General features: G+C 28.6%; 1 protein-coding gene across 1 annotated transcript in view; it reads left to right on the top strand.

The window, feature by feature from the left end:
- Positions 1-17,285, top strand: part of LOC141295705 (dnaJ homolog subfamily C member 17-like) — an 80,742-nt gene that overhangs the window by 30,553 nt on the left and 32,904 nt on the right. The window contains exons 9-10 of the mRNA XM_073826967.1: positions 1,773-1,853; positions 3,313-3,435. Coding sequence (XP_073683068.1) covers positions 1,773-1,853; positions 3,313-3,435 — 204 coding nt within the window. The remainder of the gene's footprint in view (positions 1-1,772; positions 1,854-3,312; positions 3,436-17,285) is intronic.

The following is a 17,285-nucleotide window of genomic DNA, read 5'->3' as shown; positions in this document are numbered from 1 at the left end:
TTGAGCTTATATGTCATAAAAATACAATGCAATGCAATAAAATCCTTTTATTTTACATAAAACTTTTTTTTTGGTCACGTTTAACTACTAAATCAAAATAAGGAAATTGATAATTTATTTTTTTTTCTCTCTCTCTAAAATATTAAATTTTAAAAATGTTTTTTAGGACTTATTGCATGTGGATTTTTTTTTTTTTCTAAAATATTCTATTTTTAAATTTTTTTTAGGACTTGCATGAGCTGAACTGTCAAAAAAATGTGAAAATGTAATATACTAAAGGTAGACTTTATTTTACAGAAAGCATTTTTTTCTTTTGATTTTGAGGTTAAATTTGTTGTTAAATCTTGTTTGATCACAAAATTAAAAAAAAGAAAAAATCATTGACTTCTGTAAAATAATATCTATTTTACGATTCATCATTGCATGAGCTAACCTGTCAAAAATGTACTAAAAGTACTAAAAATAGACAATTATATATGATTATATATATAATATTATATTATATATATAATATACAATTTGTGTTTAAATCTTATATTTGATGACAAAATCCAAAGACAGAAAAAATTAATTTATAATGTTATGATTTCTGTAAAATAACGTCTTTTTTATGATTCATTGCATGAGCTTAAATGTCATAAAAATGCAATGCAATGCAATAATCCTTAAAAAATACTTTTTGGGTCATGTTTAGCTACAAAATCAAAATAAGGAAATTGAAAATTGATTATTATTTTTTCTCTAAAATATTCCGTTTTTATTTATTTTTTTAGGACTTATTGCATGAGCTGAACTGTCAAAAAATTGAAAATGTAATAAATATTAAATTTAGACTTTATTTTACAGAAAACATATTTTCTCGGTTTCTCGGAATTTGTGGTTAGCTTATTAAATATTTTGTGGTATTTTGAATGCAAAATCAAAAAAAAAAAAAGGATTTAATTAAAAAATGTATTGCATTGCAAATTTATAGCATTTATTGCATAAGCATGAAAAATACTAAATATCCTTTTTTTTTTTTTTTTTTTTTTTTTGGTGGTTACATTTTTGTGGCTACATTTAACCAAAAAAAAGTCTGTAAATTAATTTTTTTTTTTCTTAGAATTGATTGCTTTTCCCATGACAGTTAAGCTAATTTCCTCCGAATTCTCATGACTATGATGACAAATGAAATACTATTTTAATTGAAAATATATTTATTTAATAAAAACAGCACTTTATTATTGTAAAGTAAAACATCCAGACATTCACCTTTTGGAGCAAAATGTGCATTATTGTCATGAAAATACGAAAATAGGCTTCATTTTCTTCACTGTCAATACAATTCTTTATGTTTTTCATAGGATTGGCTCTCAGAATGGCACTGTAATAATGTTTGAGACTCCGTGTTTAGTCTGGGCGTCCTCCTTTCCGAGGGTCAAAGGTCAAATACCGACTCCAAACTCACTCCCAGAATTCCTGATTGTTTTTTGTGGAGAGCAACAGAACGAGCCGGAGGAGTGAATCAACATTAGCAGAACATTTCTCATGCTCCGAACAGAAATAGAGGCCGTCCTGCTGATTTATGACGGACATTTTTAAGCATATAAGAGTTGGCAAGAAAATGTTTGCACTATAAATAGTCAAATTAAATATGATTCTTTAGGGTCACCATCCTTCTCACGCTTTTATTTTCTTTTTCTCCTTCTTTCTGGCCACACAGAGTCAAAAGCAGAGTTTTTGCCCATTTTTGCAGCGCTCAACATTGAGTTTTTATGATGTTTGCATTGCAGTATGGAGAGGTCTTGAACATTCTGATATCCAGTAAGAAGAAAGGCAGCGCTGTGGTTGAGTTTGCATCTGCAAAAGCGGCTGTAAGTATTTTACATCTTCAAATACACAACCATTTGAAGACAAAAGCTCATTTTTAAGGTATATCATCCACATGTTGGGGAGAATATCAGAAAAACCATATTGGGGAGACATATAAATGCCCAAAACCAAAGGTGAATAACCCATTTATTAATATTACTTAAAGAAAAGTATTATTTTCTGGACAAATAAACAGATTTTCCCTAACACATTTTTTTTTTTTACTTTTTTGTCTGTTTCTCAAAGGTGATTTTCTTTACAATAGAAAATTAGATCATTTTCTTTATGCAAAGCATATTTTCTTTTGATCTTTGAGTAAAATGTGACCTTTCAGTCACCTGATTAAAACAAACAAACAAAAAAAAAAAAAACCCAGACATAAAAAATAAAAATAAAAATATATATATATTTTTTATTATTTATTTTAAATTTGGTACATGTTTTAAATTTATTATAAAATAATTAAGAAATGTTATTATAAAATGACCTTTAATTCACCCAATTAAACAAGTTTTAAATTCAGATAAAAAAGTAATTTTTTTAGAGTGAAAAAAATAATTAATTAATCAATAAAAACAAATAATCAATAAAAGTAAAGCATATTTTTTATTATATATTCAATATATTTTGCATATGCAGTATATATTAATCATTTCATTTATATTATAAATGTTTTTAATTTATTATAAAATAATTAAGAAATGTTATTTTAAAATGTGACCTTTAATTCATCCAATTAAACGTGTTTTAAATTCAGATTAATTTTTTTAGTCAAAAAAACATTAATCAATAAAAACAAATCATCAATAAAAGTAAAGCACATTTTTATTGTTTTCATTATATTTTGCAATGCAGTATATATAAATCATTTCATTTATATTACAAAATAATTAAGAAATGTTATTTTAAAATGTGACCTTTAATTCACCCAATTAAACGTGTTTTAAAATCAGATTTAATTTTTTTTTTAGAGTGAAAAAAAATGTAATCAATTAAAACAAATCATCAATAAAAGTAAAGCATATTTTTATTGTTTTCATTTTATTTTGCATATGCAATATGTATGAATCATTTCATTTATTCATTTATATGTTTTTTAAATGAATAAAATCATGTTGAATTCTACTGATCACACTGAATGAATTTTATGACACTATCATGCCAGTCTCATGCTTATAAAGCGCAGGAAGCCGTATGTAATAGAAAGCAGAATCTCTGTTATTGTCTTTAACCGTGTGACCGTCGAACGGGACTCTTGTGGTTCTTCTCTGTCGTGTGGTTCAGTTCCCGATCCCAGAATCACGGCCACTGCCTGGAAAGAATGGGCTTTGTGTTTGAGTTCAGCACATGTGTGTCTGTTCGCAAGAATAAAAAAACACATTTACTTATGTATTATAGACACATACTATAAAAACACATTTCATTTATGTTTTAATGACGTTTCTCTGTGTTCTGAATCAGGACCTGGCATTTAAAAACGAGAGCGGTCTGACTGGAAACCCTCTGAAAATCACATGGCTGGAGGGACAACCGGCCCAAACGTCACACATCGACCCGACGGCGAGCGCCTTCACCACACCACAGGTACAAAAAACCCCTCACAAACGTCTGTCATAACACAAAAACACTGGGGAAAAAATCTATTTTATTATACTTAAAGAAATCAAGCCTTAATTGTGTTGTGTTTGCATTTAATCCAAACAATTAAACACTTTTCCCCCAAATTCTCATTATTTTTACTTTACATTTTAGTCTATTTTTTTTCAATAGTGATTTTTATTGCAAAACTTTGATCATTTTCTTTAGGGAAATAAAGTTTGAATTTGGTCTGAAATGTATGTCAAGATAAAGTCAGAATTCTCAAATATAAACTTATATAAAGTAAAAATTCGCAAAAAAATACTTTTTTATTCAGTGGCGGAAACAAGCTTGACTTTATTTCTCACAGTTGTGAGATATAAACTTCCAAATATAAAAAAGAAAAGTCAAGCTTCTTTTAAATTATAATAATTTTCAACCCACTCAGTTTTTATTTATTTATTTATTATATTAATATAATTAATATTTATATTATGATAGTTATAATTATAATAATTATGTATTAATTATTAATAATACATAAATAAATAATTATTAGTATTTTTAATAATTATTAATGTTATTAATTAATTATTTAATAATTATTATTGTTATTAATTGAATATGTCAAATAATAAATATATATATATATATATTTATAATATGAACTGAAAAAATATTTACAGTTGTGAGATATAAACTTCCAAATATAAAAATGAAAAGTCAAGCTTCTTTTAAATTATAATAATTTTCAACCCACTCAGTTTTTATTTATTATATTTATATAATTAATATTTATATTATGATAGTTATAATAATAATTATGTATTAATTATTATTAATTATTATTAGTTGTATATATATATATATATATATATATATATATATATATATATATTTATAATATGAACTGAAAAATATTTATTAATAATTGTAATCATTTTGTTACTTAATCGTAAAATCGTCATACTAATATTATCTTAATTTGTTTACTTTCAAACATTAAATCATTAACAATTCGTTTTACTATAGTAAAGAGCAACTTTTTTTCACAGCATTTATTAATCTAGTTTAGGAATTTATGAGTAAAAACTTTTTGAAAACAGTTTTGTGAAAGTCAGTAATTTATTAACTAATGTTGATTTGTTTTATGTTTGCTTATTTATTTCCCATTAAATTTGATATTTAAATATATATTTACTTTTTTTTTTATTTAAAAGGTAAAAAGTCACAATTACCTTTTTTTTTTTTTTATTCAGTGGCAAGGGTAATTTTTTTTTTTTTTTCATTTTCGAAGATTTAAGCTGAATAATTTTGGTTGCCGATCATTCGGTGCACCCCTAAACAAAATAAAAGTCAGTGAATGACTGAGATGCATGTAAATCAGCTGAATCAGCTGAACCCAGTTTAATTTTAAAGTAACGAGCGTGTGAATGTGGTCAGTGCTTCTGTGCGCCTTTATGTAAAGTTGAACAAAAGTCTAAGGTTACCGCTGCGTTCCAGATGATTCCTATGGATTTGGCGTTCAATCTAAATAACATATTTCATAGATCCGTCAGAGGGCCGTATGTAAACACACAGGTCCGGCGGCTCGTGAGGCTCCTGAACAGTGACTTGGCTGGGTTTGTTTGACTTGGAGCTCACGACACACGCACACGAGCGGCTCTCGACCCCCAGCACGAGTCTCATTACGGCCCCGACACGGAGGAGATGTGTGTGTGTTTAATGTGTGACTGGCACGAGATCCTGCACAAAAACACAGCACTCTTGCCTCCCACTGACCCGCTTCCCATCTCTTCTGAACATTTCACATCTTCATTGGCTGTTATTAAAGTCAAATCTGAGCTGCTTGAGTTGCTATAATGGTTTTGTTTCAGTTGTGAGTTTGTCGTCTGAACTGATTGTGATGAGAGAGCAGTGTTGTTATTGTTAACTAAAACTAAAATTATTTTATTACTTTATTTTTATTTATGCTTTAAACAACAGATACAGACAAATACAACAGATATTATAAAGTCAGGAAAACAAAGAATAACTAAATAAAAATAAATAAATAATAAAAAAAGATTACAATCAGTAATGACAGTTTTGATTGCTTTTCTATTAGTACTATGTACTATTAGTATCATTTTTGTTAATCAAAATAAAGTTGAAATAAAATATGAATATTAGATGAAAAACTAGTAGCTGCCAAGACAACATTTCTGATTTTTAATTACTTTTTTTTGTTTATGTGCTAAAATCATTACTACTAAACTTTTACTATTAAACCGAATTACAGCTAAAACTAAAATTACTAAAACTTAAAGCAAAATTAAAAATAAATAAAATAAAAGTTAATTCAATAAAGTAATATTAATATACATTAACAGATTTTTTTATGCTTTTTAAAGAATTCTCTTCTGCTCACCAAGCCTGCATTTATTTGATCCAAAGTACATCAAAAACAGTCAAATATTAGAATATTTTTACTGTTTAAAATAACTGTTTTCTATGTGAATATATTTTAAAATGTAATTGATTTCTGTGATCAAAGCTGAATTTTCAGCATCATTACTCCAGTCTTTAGTGTTGATCCATTAAGATCATTCTAATTTGCTGAAATGCTTTCCAATTACCTTTTTTTGAGTTAATGTACTAAAATCAAGACAACTAAAACCAAAATAAAAAAAATGTAAAGCTAAAAAAGAGTCAAAGTTTTTTAAATATTTTAATAAATATATATGTATTTATAATACATTTAGTTTATATTTTAAATGTCTAGATTACAGTGTATTATATAAATTGCATTAAATAAGTTTTTGCGTGTATGTCGTGACAATCTGATGCTTTTAGAGGACTTTTTTAAATGTGTTTGTATCTTAAAATTCTGATTTTTTTATAATTGCAAGGAAAAATGTCTAAATTGTTAGATAAATAATGGTTTTGTGTCAGTTTTTCTGAAATTTTTCTAATAATTGCAAACTCACTAAAACCAAAACAAAAAATATAAAGCTAAAAAAGAAAAGTAAAAAAAAAAAACTAATCAAACATGCAAAATCACATTATAAAATTACTAAAACTTAAAGCAAAATTACAAATAAATGAAATAAAAGCTAATTCAATGAAGTAATATTGATATACACTACCTGTCAAAAGTTTTTGAACAGTAAGATTTTTATTTTTTTTAAAGAATTCTCTTCTGCTCACCAAACCTGCATTTATTTGATTGAAAGTACTGCAAAAACAGTCAAATTTTGAAATATTTTTACTATTTAAAATAACTTGTTTCTTTGTATAATATCTTTTAAAATGTAATTTATTTCTATGATCAAAGCTGAATTTTTAGCATCATTACTTCAGTCTTTAGTGTCATATGATCCTTAAGAAATCATTCTAATATGCTGATTTGCTTTTCAAGAAACATTTATTATTATTATTATTATCATTATCATCAATATTTAAAACAATTGATTAAAATTTTTCAGGATTCTTTGATGAATAGAAAAATCCGAAGATCAGCATTTATTTGTAATAAAAAGCTTTTGAAACATCATATAGTAGCAAGGATGCTTTAAATTGATCAAGAGTGATGATAAAGACATTTATAATGTTTATATCTGTTCTTCTGAACTTTCTAATCACCAAAGAAACCTGAAAAAAAATTCTGTTTTCAACAACAATAATAGTAATAGTTTTTTGAGCAGCAAATCAAAATATTAGATTTCTGAAGAATCATGTGACTGGAGTTATTAAGCTAAAAATTCAGGTTGAAATCACAGGAATAAATTACATTTTAAAATATATTAATATAGAAAAGAGTTATTTTAAATAGTAAAAATATTTCAAATAAATGCAAAATAAATGCAGGCTTGGTGAGCAGAAGAGACTTTTGACTGGTAGTGTAAATCTATAGTTGAGTGTTTTAGTCATTCGTTTAGTTTTAGTTTATGTTTTTTTTTTTTAAATGTCTATATAGTTTTTAATATATAAATGTAATAAATTATCTTAATTAATTAGTTGTTTAAGTTATTTTATTCACTAACTGAAAATAAGAAATGTTGCCTTGTTGTTAATTGTTTTAATTGTAGCTAACTGTACTAACCCTAGGAGACCATATTGTTCTTGTTGATTATTTTTGTTTTATAAAACGGAACACAATTGGGACGGGAGCAAAAAGTAATTACTAATGCATCAATAAGGAGCCGTTCCTGATCCATTAAGGTCCTCATCTCTATAAGTCAGATCAGGAGAAAAGTCTTTAACCTGTACTAAATTTAATCCAGGAGCAGAACAGCTTTAGGCCTCCAGTTACATCAGTAAAGTAATGATAAAAACGACTGATATGGAAAATCAGTCCTGACTTCTGGACATTAAACTGATGCAGGTCTTAGATGATGTTTTCTTCCATCCCTGTTTAATGTTCACTAGAAGTACACTACTGTTCAGAAGTTTAGTTTTATTCATCAAGGATGCATTAAATTGATCAAAAGTGACAGTAAAGACATTTATAATGTTTCAGGAGATTTCCATTTCAAATAAATGCTGCTCTTTTGAACTTTCTATTCATCTGTGAATCCTGAAAAATAAAATGTATGACCGTTACCACAAAAATACTGGGCAGCTCAACTGTTTTCAACATTGATAATAATCAGAAATGTTATCGAAGCAAAAAAATCCGCCTAATTAGAATTTTCTGAAGAATCATGTGACACTGAAGACTGCAGGAATGATGCTGAAAATTCAGCTTTCATCACAGAAATAAATTACATTTTACAGTATATTCACATAGAAAACAGCTATTTTAAATTAAAATAATATTTAAAATTTTTACAGTTTTTCCTGTATTTTTAAACATAAATACAGCCTTGGTGAGCTGAATAGTCTGACACGAACAGTTGTGTAAGTCATTGGCAGTTTGAGTTTGCAGCTTTTGCACAAACAATCATCAATAATTTCTTCTAAAAGTGTAAAACTGTTTATATTTTATATATTTAGTTCAGTTTTGTGTAATTTGCAGCCTTTGCATCACATTTTTCAAATAAATAAAGCAGATGACATACAGTCAAAAGTTTACATCCCCCTTTCAGAATCTGCAAAATGTTATTTGTTTGACCAATATAAGAGGGATCATACCGAATGCATGTTATTGTTTATTTGGTACTGGCCTGAATAAGATATTTCACATGAGAGATGTTTACATAAAGTCCACAAGGAAAAATAATACTTGAATTTATAAAAAGTTTACATCCCCTTGATTCTTAATACGGTTTTGTTACCTGGATGATCCACAGCTGTGTTTTTTTGTTTAGTGATAGTTGTTCATGAGTCCCTTGTTTGTCCTGAACACTGTTCTTCAGAAAAATCCTTCAGCTCCCACAAATTCTGTTTTTTTCAGCATTTTGCGTATTTGAATACTTTCAAACAATGACTGTATGATTTTGAGATCCATCTTTTCAAACTGAGGACAACTGAGGGACTCATATGCAACTATTACAGAAGGTTCAAACGCTCACTGATGCACCAGAAGGAAAAACATGCATTAAGAGCCGGGGGTGAAAAATTTGGAATTTAAAAATCAGATTAAATTTAATTTATTTAGTTTTCTGGGAAATATCTTCAATAGCCTCTGAAGGGCAGTACTAAATGAAAATGAAAAAAATCTGATATTAAGGCAAAATATGAAAAATGTACACATCTGCATTCTGTTCAAAAGTTTTCACCTGCCTTAAAGCATGGTTTATGCTTCTGGAACATCAGTGAGTGTTTGAACCTTCTGTAATAGTTGCATATGAGTCCCTCAGTTGTCCTCGGTGTGAAAAGATGGATCTCAAAATCATACAGTCATTGTTGGAAAGGGTTCAAATACACAAAAATGCTGGAAAACCAAAGAATTTGTGGGAGCTGAAGGATGTTTCTGAAGAACAGTGTAACAAGGGACTCATGTGGATCATTCAGGTAACAACACAGTATTAAGAAACAATTCTGTTATTTTAACAATTGTAACAATATTATTTCCTCTTGTGGGCTATATGTAAACATCTTTTTTGTGAAATGTCTTATTCAGATCAGTACTAAATAAACAATAACGTGCATTTTGTACTGTATGATCCTCTTATTTTGCTAAAATAAGGAAATAAATTGACTTCAACTGTATGAGGTGTGATATAGTGGCTGTTTACAAACTAATTTAATGCCCCAGGATCCTCGTTTAGATCATGGAACCAAGTTGTGGGATTTTCCAGAATACCGTGCATGAGTGTTATTAAGGGATCTGACACTGAATTGCTTCATCAGGCTGCAGGTTGTTAAAGGCAAGTGAAGAAAAACAGAGTAATTTTCACATTTACTGCTCTCAGAGTCACCGATGAGGGAGGTCAGATCTACCCACTGTGTTCTACATGCAAACCAGGGTCAACTGAGACGCCGTGGAGGTCTGGCCGAGTCTCATAATTCCTCCCAGCGGAGGAGTGCAAGCGTGGTTGTGCCATCGGTCTCTGAGGTGTTAAACCGCGGGCAGGATTCTGGGAAGGCGTCGCTGCATTAGACTATCCATGACTGTAGATCTGGTTTCAGGGTTGATGGCCGGTCTGCAGCTGGGTTTCGCTCTTGGGTTGGGTGCTGGTCGTCCCACGCTGATCGCTGATGTACAGTATGTGACTCACGTCTCACGGGTTTGATGCAGCTGCGTCTGAACTCAGGGTGAACTTCTGAACGTTTGTTAAATTGAGATAATATATAATGCGTTTTAGTCTCAGCTCTGTGTTATTGGTTGTTCTGGTCAGATATCAAAGTAATGTTTTGTTGTTCTGGAAGTAGAAATGGGAAAGGAGTGTGACAACTGTATTGAGCTGCAGTGTGAATGTGGATCAATGATAGCAAGATGAAATTTAATAAATATTTCAATAAGCGCTGCGTGATTTGGCCCAAAACTGCAGATGTGATTCTTATTGTTATATATTTTGGTTGTTATTTGAATGGTGGATTATACACATTTTAACATCGAATAATAATAATGATCATTATAATAATTTTACTCTTGATAATAATAATAATAATAATAATAATAATAATTGTTACTCTTACGATAATAATAATAATAATAATAACAATAATAATATTTATTAATAATAATTTTATTTAATAATTATAACTATTATTATTACTATTAAATTACAATATTTATTATTTTTGTTAGTGTTAAGTGTTCAAACTTATTATTATTATTTTTATTAGTGTTAGTGTTATGTGTTCATACTTATTATTATTATTATTATTATTATTATTTATTAATAATAATAATAGTTATAATTATTATTAATTAGTGTTCATAGTTTATTATTATTATTTAATAATAATAATAGTTATAGTTGTAATTATTATTATTAAATTTATAATAATATTTATTATTAATTAGTGTTAGTGTTAAGTGTTCATACTTTTTATTATTGTTATTTAATAGTAGTAATAATAATAATAATAGTTATAATTATTATAATAATAACATTTATTATTAATTAGTGTTAGTGCTAAGTAAGCATTCATACTTTATTATTATTATTATTATTATTATTATTATTATTAAATTAAAATAATATTTAGTATTAATTAGTTTTAGTGTTAAGTAAGTGTTCATACTTTTTATTATTATTTAATAATAATAATAATTATTATTATTGTGGTTGTTGTTGTATGTATTGTAGTATGGTAGTGTATTATTGTACTATAAACATAAACATATATTTTTTTAATAATTGTAATAATTAAAATTGTATTTTACAACTTAATAGTAAAATTACAATTCTAATGTTTGTCTTAATCTCTTCACTCTCAAACATTAAATCATTAATATAGTAGGAATTTATAAGTAATAAAAAATGTTTTGTAAAAGGCAGTAATTTATTGACTCATGTTGATATACAACTTAAAATGTTAACTTAGAATAAAAAGAAGTTTATGCAGACATTTTAATCCAACATAAATATTATTAAAATTATTAATTATAATATTTTTTAAATATAACCATATTTATATTTATTTTTTATACATGTATATTTGTTTTTGTTATATATGCACACTGTACAAATAAGAATTATGTTATCATTCATCTCTAAAATGGCCATTTTCATATTATTTCATATCTGAATCATGTATATCATCACAATCATCTTCAACTCTGTCCGTCAGTAAGAGCCACACTTGAGCCCAAAGCAGGGTTTTCTTCTGTTGAGTTATTTAGGTAGAAACATTGGCCTCCGCGTAACATTTAATTGTTCCCTCCGCTCAGCTCCGACAATAAATCTACATTATTTGGATTGGGTTTGGTTTCACGGCTCCGAGCTGTGATAAATTCTCAGGGCTTGCGTGATCTACGAAGGCACGGACGGTTGTGAAACGTCTTGGAGCGTGAAATAAATGACTAATAGGAGATTTTGGATGGGGAGCTTATTCAAAACTGAGCAGAAATCATCTTGTTCAGCAGAAATGTAATTTGGACAATTTACTTTTACTGACTGCAGGATTTTCACACACTTAGATTTTGGCTTCACTCGATGTTCCAGAAATATGTAAACTGATAGATTTGTTCCCAGTAGCTTCTCTCTGTAACATCTGCTGGTGTCCATGTGGGATTGAACATGTCAGGATGTGATATCTGACACACTTAATCAATATCTGACACATTATTGCTTTACATGAGTATACTGTGTTTGCAGATAAAGTACTGAAGTTAAATATATATTATATATCATATAGCTGTGCATATAAACTACATCTTGAGACTATGTAAACAACAATAAACATTTTTTTTTATTATAAATATTGTCATAATAGTAATGTTATTAATAATAATTTAAATTTTGTATTACTATTAAATATTGTTTATTATCTTGGAATAAAAATCATACATACAGCACTATGAAATTGTGCTGTAAGTTTGATTGCAGCATGTAATCATTACTGTTAATAGTGTTCATCGTCTGTTTGATTGTCATTTACAGATTTTACCAGACGTCTATGCCATTTGTACATCAACTTGACAAACAGTAGTCACCACTAGTAAGCTACTAAATATATTGTAGAAACCTCATTTTTCTCTTCAGCTGCTTTGCAACGATTTGCACCGTGAAAAGCGCTAAACAAATAAGCTTAAATTTAATTATTATTGTCATTACATAATAAAAAGTATAAACAAATAATAATGAATATTATTTTTTATATTGGTGGTGGTAGTGGACTAGTAGTCAAGTAGTAGTAGTAGTAAAGTAGTAGTTGAGTAGTTGTAAAGTAGTAAAGCACTAGTAGAGTAGTAGTAGTAGTAGTAGTGAAGTAGTAGTAAAGTAGGAGTAGAGTAGTTGTAAAGTGGAAGTTGAGTAGTAGTAGTAGTAGTAGTGAAGTAGTAGTAAAGTAGTAGTAGTAGTAGTAGTAGTAGTAAAGTATGAGTAGAGTAGTTGTAAAGTGGAAGTTGAGTAGCAGTAATGTAGTAGCGGAGTATTAGTAAAAGCAGAGTAGTAGTAGTAGTAGTAGTAGAGTAGTTGTAAAGTAGTAGTAGTAGTAGTAGTAGTAGAGTAATGGTAAAGTAGTAGTAGCAGAGTAGTAGTAGTAAAGTAGCAGTAGTATTAGATTATAAGTAGTAGAGTAGAAGAGTAGTAGTGGAGTAGTACAGTACTAGTAGTGTAGTAGTAGTAGTAGTAGTAGTAAAGTAGGAGTAGAGTAGTAGTAAAGCACTAGTAGAGTAGTAGTGTAGTAGTAGTGTAGTAGTAGTAAAGTAGGAGTAGAGTAGTTGTAAAGTGGAAGTTGAGTAGCAGTAATGTAGTAGCGGAGTATTAGTAAAAGCAGAGTAGTAGTGTAGTAGTAGTAGAGTAGTTGTAAAGTAGTAGTAGAGTAGTAGTAGTAGTAGTAGTAGTAAAGTAGGAGTAGAGTAGTTGTAAAGTGGAAGTTGAGTAGCAGTAATGTAGTAGCGGAGTATTAGTAAAAGCAGAGTAGTAGTGTAGTAGTAGTAGAGTAGTTGTAAAGTAGTAGTAGAGTAGTAGTAGTAGTAGTAGAGTAATGGTAAAGTAGTAGTAGCAGAGTAGTAGTAGTAAAGTAGCAGTAGTATTAGATTATAAGTAGTAGAGTAGAAGAGTAGTAGTGGAGTAGTACAGTACTAGTAGTGTAGTAGTAGTAGAGTAGTTGTAAAGTAGTAGTAGTAGTAGTAGTAGTAGTAGTAAAGTAGGAGTAGAGTAGTAGTAAAGCACTAGTAGAGTAGTAGTGTAGTAGTAGTGTAGTAGTAGTAAAGTAGGAGTAGAGTAGTTGTAAAGTGGAAGTTGAGTAGTAGTAGTAGTGAAGTAGTAGTAAAGTAGTAGTAGTAGTAGTAGTAGTAAAGTAGGAGTAGAGTAGTTGTAAAGTGGAAGTTGAGTAGCAGTAATGTACTAGCGGAGTATTAGTAAAAGCAGAGTAGTAGTAGAGTAGTTGTAAAGTAGTAGTAGTAGTAGTAGTAGTAGTAGTAGTAGTAGTAGTAGTAGTAGAGTAATGGTAAAGTAATAGCAGAGTAGTAGTAGTAAAGTAGCAGTAGTATTAGATTATAAGTAGTAGAGTAGAAGAGTAGTAGTGGAGTAGAACAGTACTAGTAGTGTAGTAGTAGTAGATTAGTTGTAAAGTAGTAGTAAAGCACTAGTAGAGTAGTAGTAGTAGTAGTAGTAGTAGTAAAGTAGTAGTAGTATTAGATTATTATTAGTAGAGTAGAAGAGTAATAGTAGTAGAGTAGTAGTATTAGATTAGTAGTAGAAGAGTAGTAGTAGTAGAAGATTATCAGTAGTAAATAAGTAGTAGTAGAGTAGTAGTAGTAAAGTATTAGTAGAAGAGTAGTAGAGTATTAGTAGTTAAGTAGTAGTAGAGTAGTAATATATATATTAAATAGTAATAATTAATGTAATATTATTTAGAATAATAACAATATCAACAATAAAATAATAATAAATATTATTTTTATTATTATTATTAGTAGTGGTGGTAGTAGTGCATGCTGTTTATAATATAAATATGTAATATAAATAAATGTGTATAATACCACCATCCAAATTCAGTCATATGACTAAATAATTGCATTTGCATCTTTTTGGGCCAAATCATACCCTAATCTATTTACTCAGTTTCATTTCTCTACCATCGAGCCATGTTCACACTGCAGCTAAATACAGTTGTCACTCCTCTTCTAAATGCTCAAACCTCCAAGACGTGAGTCACATACATCAGCGGTCATAGTGGGCTGACCAACACCCGATGCATTGTTCATTGGGTCGCTTCTGCAAATATATATATCGCAAAAACCATTGCATAATTAGTCTTCCCAGTACATTTGCTCATAAATCATGGCGTCCTCTCTCGCTGATCTACTCGTGCACTTTGAGATAAAAGTGCAAACTCAGGGAGTCTGAGAAAGGTCTGTTTTTCTTTGCTGTCAAACGCGTCGGTGTTCCTGCCAGACACAACATGAAGCAGATGGATGGGCTATTTTGGGGAGTTTGCCTTTTTCAGCCATATCTATAGAGCTTGACTGAATGCCACATTCTTCCCCAGAATAAAAACTGGCTCGCGGCTCCTGTTTTGCTCTTGGCAGCCCGAGGTTTGTTGGCTTTCCTCAGACGGAGGGGTTTCTGGGAAGGCCGGTGTGATCTTATGTGCTGGATGGGCAGTTGACCCGTGATGTTTGCGGTGAGAACCGTGATTTTTAGATGATTTGGTGCTCTGAGGGAGGCATATTTAAATAGTGATAGTGATTTTCTTGCTCAATGTTTTAGTTGTTTTCCAATATAAATATCTAAACCTTCCTAAATCAAGATGCACAATGAGATAAGGTCAAGTTTATGTTCAAAACAAGATTTCCCATTTGGTTTAAAAAATTAAACTTGTTTTGTATTAAGTTTATTTTTCTAACTCCATTGGGAGATTTATTTATTTATTTTTTTAAGTAAACTCACTTCATTGTGATTATTATTATTATTTTTTTTTTTTGAAAACAAGACCCTTTAAACTGAGAATATATTGATTGTTTTTGCAAAAGTGATATTAAAGTTTCAGGATTTCTTAATATTTCTGGTCTTGTATTCCAGTACAATATTGTACATTATAGCAATATTGTGTATACACAATAATTAGGGTGTGTGTTCATTATACTGTAAAAAGAAGCATTTAAACATGTTTTGTTAATGATTTAATGTTTGAAAGTGAAAATTATAACATAAATATTAGTATTGCAGTTTTACTATTAAGTTGCAAAATCAAACTCATTAATTATTCATATTTTTTTTTACAGCACAATATTATATTATGTGACATACTATCATCTTCTTTTTTTTAAATATACTTTTAATTAATTAATAATGATAATAATTGTTATAATTGTATTATTTTTTAAGGTAATAAGATTATTATTATAATTAATAATAAAGGCATGAATATTAACAATAATAAATATTTAATAATTATTAGTAGTAGTATGTTTACTAATAGATGTTTATATTATTAGTCAATTATATATATATACTTACATTTTTATTATTATTAAATAATAATGATAATAATTAATTCTTAATTTCTTAATATTTTTGGTCTTTTTTTCCCAGTACAATACAGTATATTATAGTAATATTGTATATATATACAATAATTAGGGAGAAGCAAAATGACAAAAGATGAATTGATAGAAATGAAGTGATTTAATGCTTAAAAAAAGAACATATATAAAAAAAATCATCTTATTTGTTTTGTATATGTTTAAGGCCCCACTTGTTCTTGTTTTAAGCATAAACTCATTCATTTTGCTCAATTTTATGACTTATCATTTTACTTTATTCTAAAGAAAATGAAAATAAACCATAAATGCTGAGTTTTCTGAGAATACACGATTTTCTCTCTGCAAAAGTGACATTTTTCGTTGCATTTTGGCTCGTTTTCTAGCATAAATATATAAACATTCATCAATCAAGGTATGTTTTCTTGAGATGCACAATGACGTAATATAAGAAAATAAATGGAGTTCATGGTTTAAACAAGATCTGACAATTTGGTCAGAAAACATTTTTTTCGAGACTCCATTTGCAGATAATTGTTCTTGTTGTCGGCATAAACTCACTACATTTTGATCAATTTATCTTATCTTGCCATATTATTTGAAGTAAATAAAAACAAGACTTAAATATTGAGTCTTCAGAGAATACACAGACTCTCTCTCTCTGCAAAAGTAAAATTTTGCATTGCAAAACATGATTTTCCTATTATTGATTTATTTATTTTTGGTCTTGTTTTGCAGCACAAGTATCTAAACATTCTTCAATGGAGATGCATTTACTGGAGATGCACAATGACAGAAAATAAGAAATAAATTGATTAAAATAAAGTGCGTTTATGCTTCAAACAAGAACACACATGTGTCCATTTGGTTAGAAAAATAAACTTGTTTTCCTTTTGAATAAACTGTATTTTTCAGACCCCATTTGCAGATATTTGTTCTTGTTTGAAGCATAAACTCGCCTCATTTGAATCATTTTTTTTAGAAAACAAAATAAGACTAAAGTACTGAGTTTTCTGAGCGTGTAACGATTCTCTCTCTGTAAAAGTGACGCAATGTGACTTTCTTATTATTTAGTTTTGTTTTGCATTAAAAATATATAAACATCCATAAATAAAGATAAGTTTTTTGAGATGCACAATGACATAAAAAGAGAAATTGATCAAAATGAAGTGAGTTCATGCTTAAAACAAGAGCAAATGTCTGACAATTAGGTCAGGAAAATAATTTAGTTTTCCTTTTGTATGAAGTTGAATTTTCTAAACATATCTGCGGATATGTGTTCGTTTTTCAAAACATTTTGAAGTTCCATATCAGACTCCATATCTTT

This window comes from Garra rufa, chromosome 21 (genome assembly GCF_049309525.1).
Source record: "Garra rufa chromosome 21, GarRuf1.0, whole genome shotgun sequence".
Classification (NCBI taxonomy): Eukaryota; Metazoa; Chordata; class Actinopteri; order Cypriniformes; family Cyprinidae; genus Garra; species Garra rufa.
Note: the sequence above shows the minus strand (reverse complement) of the source record. Positions and strands in the feature narration are given on the sequence as shown.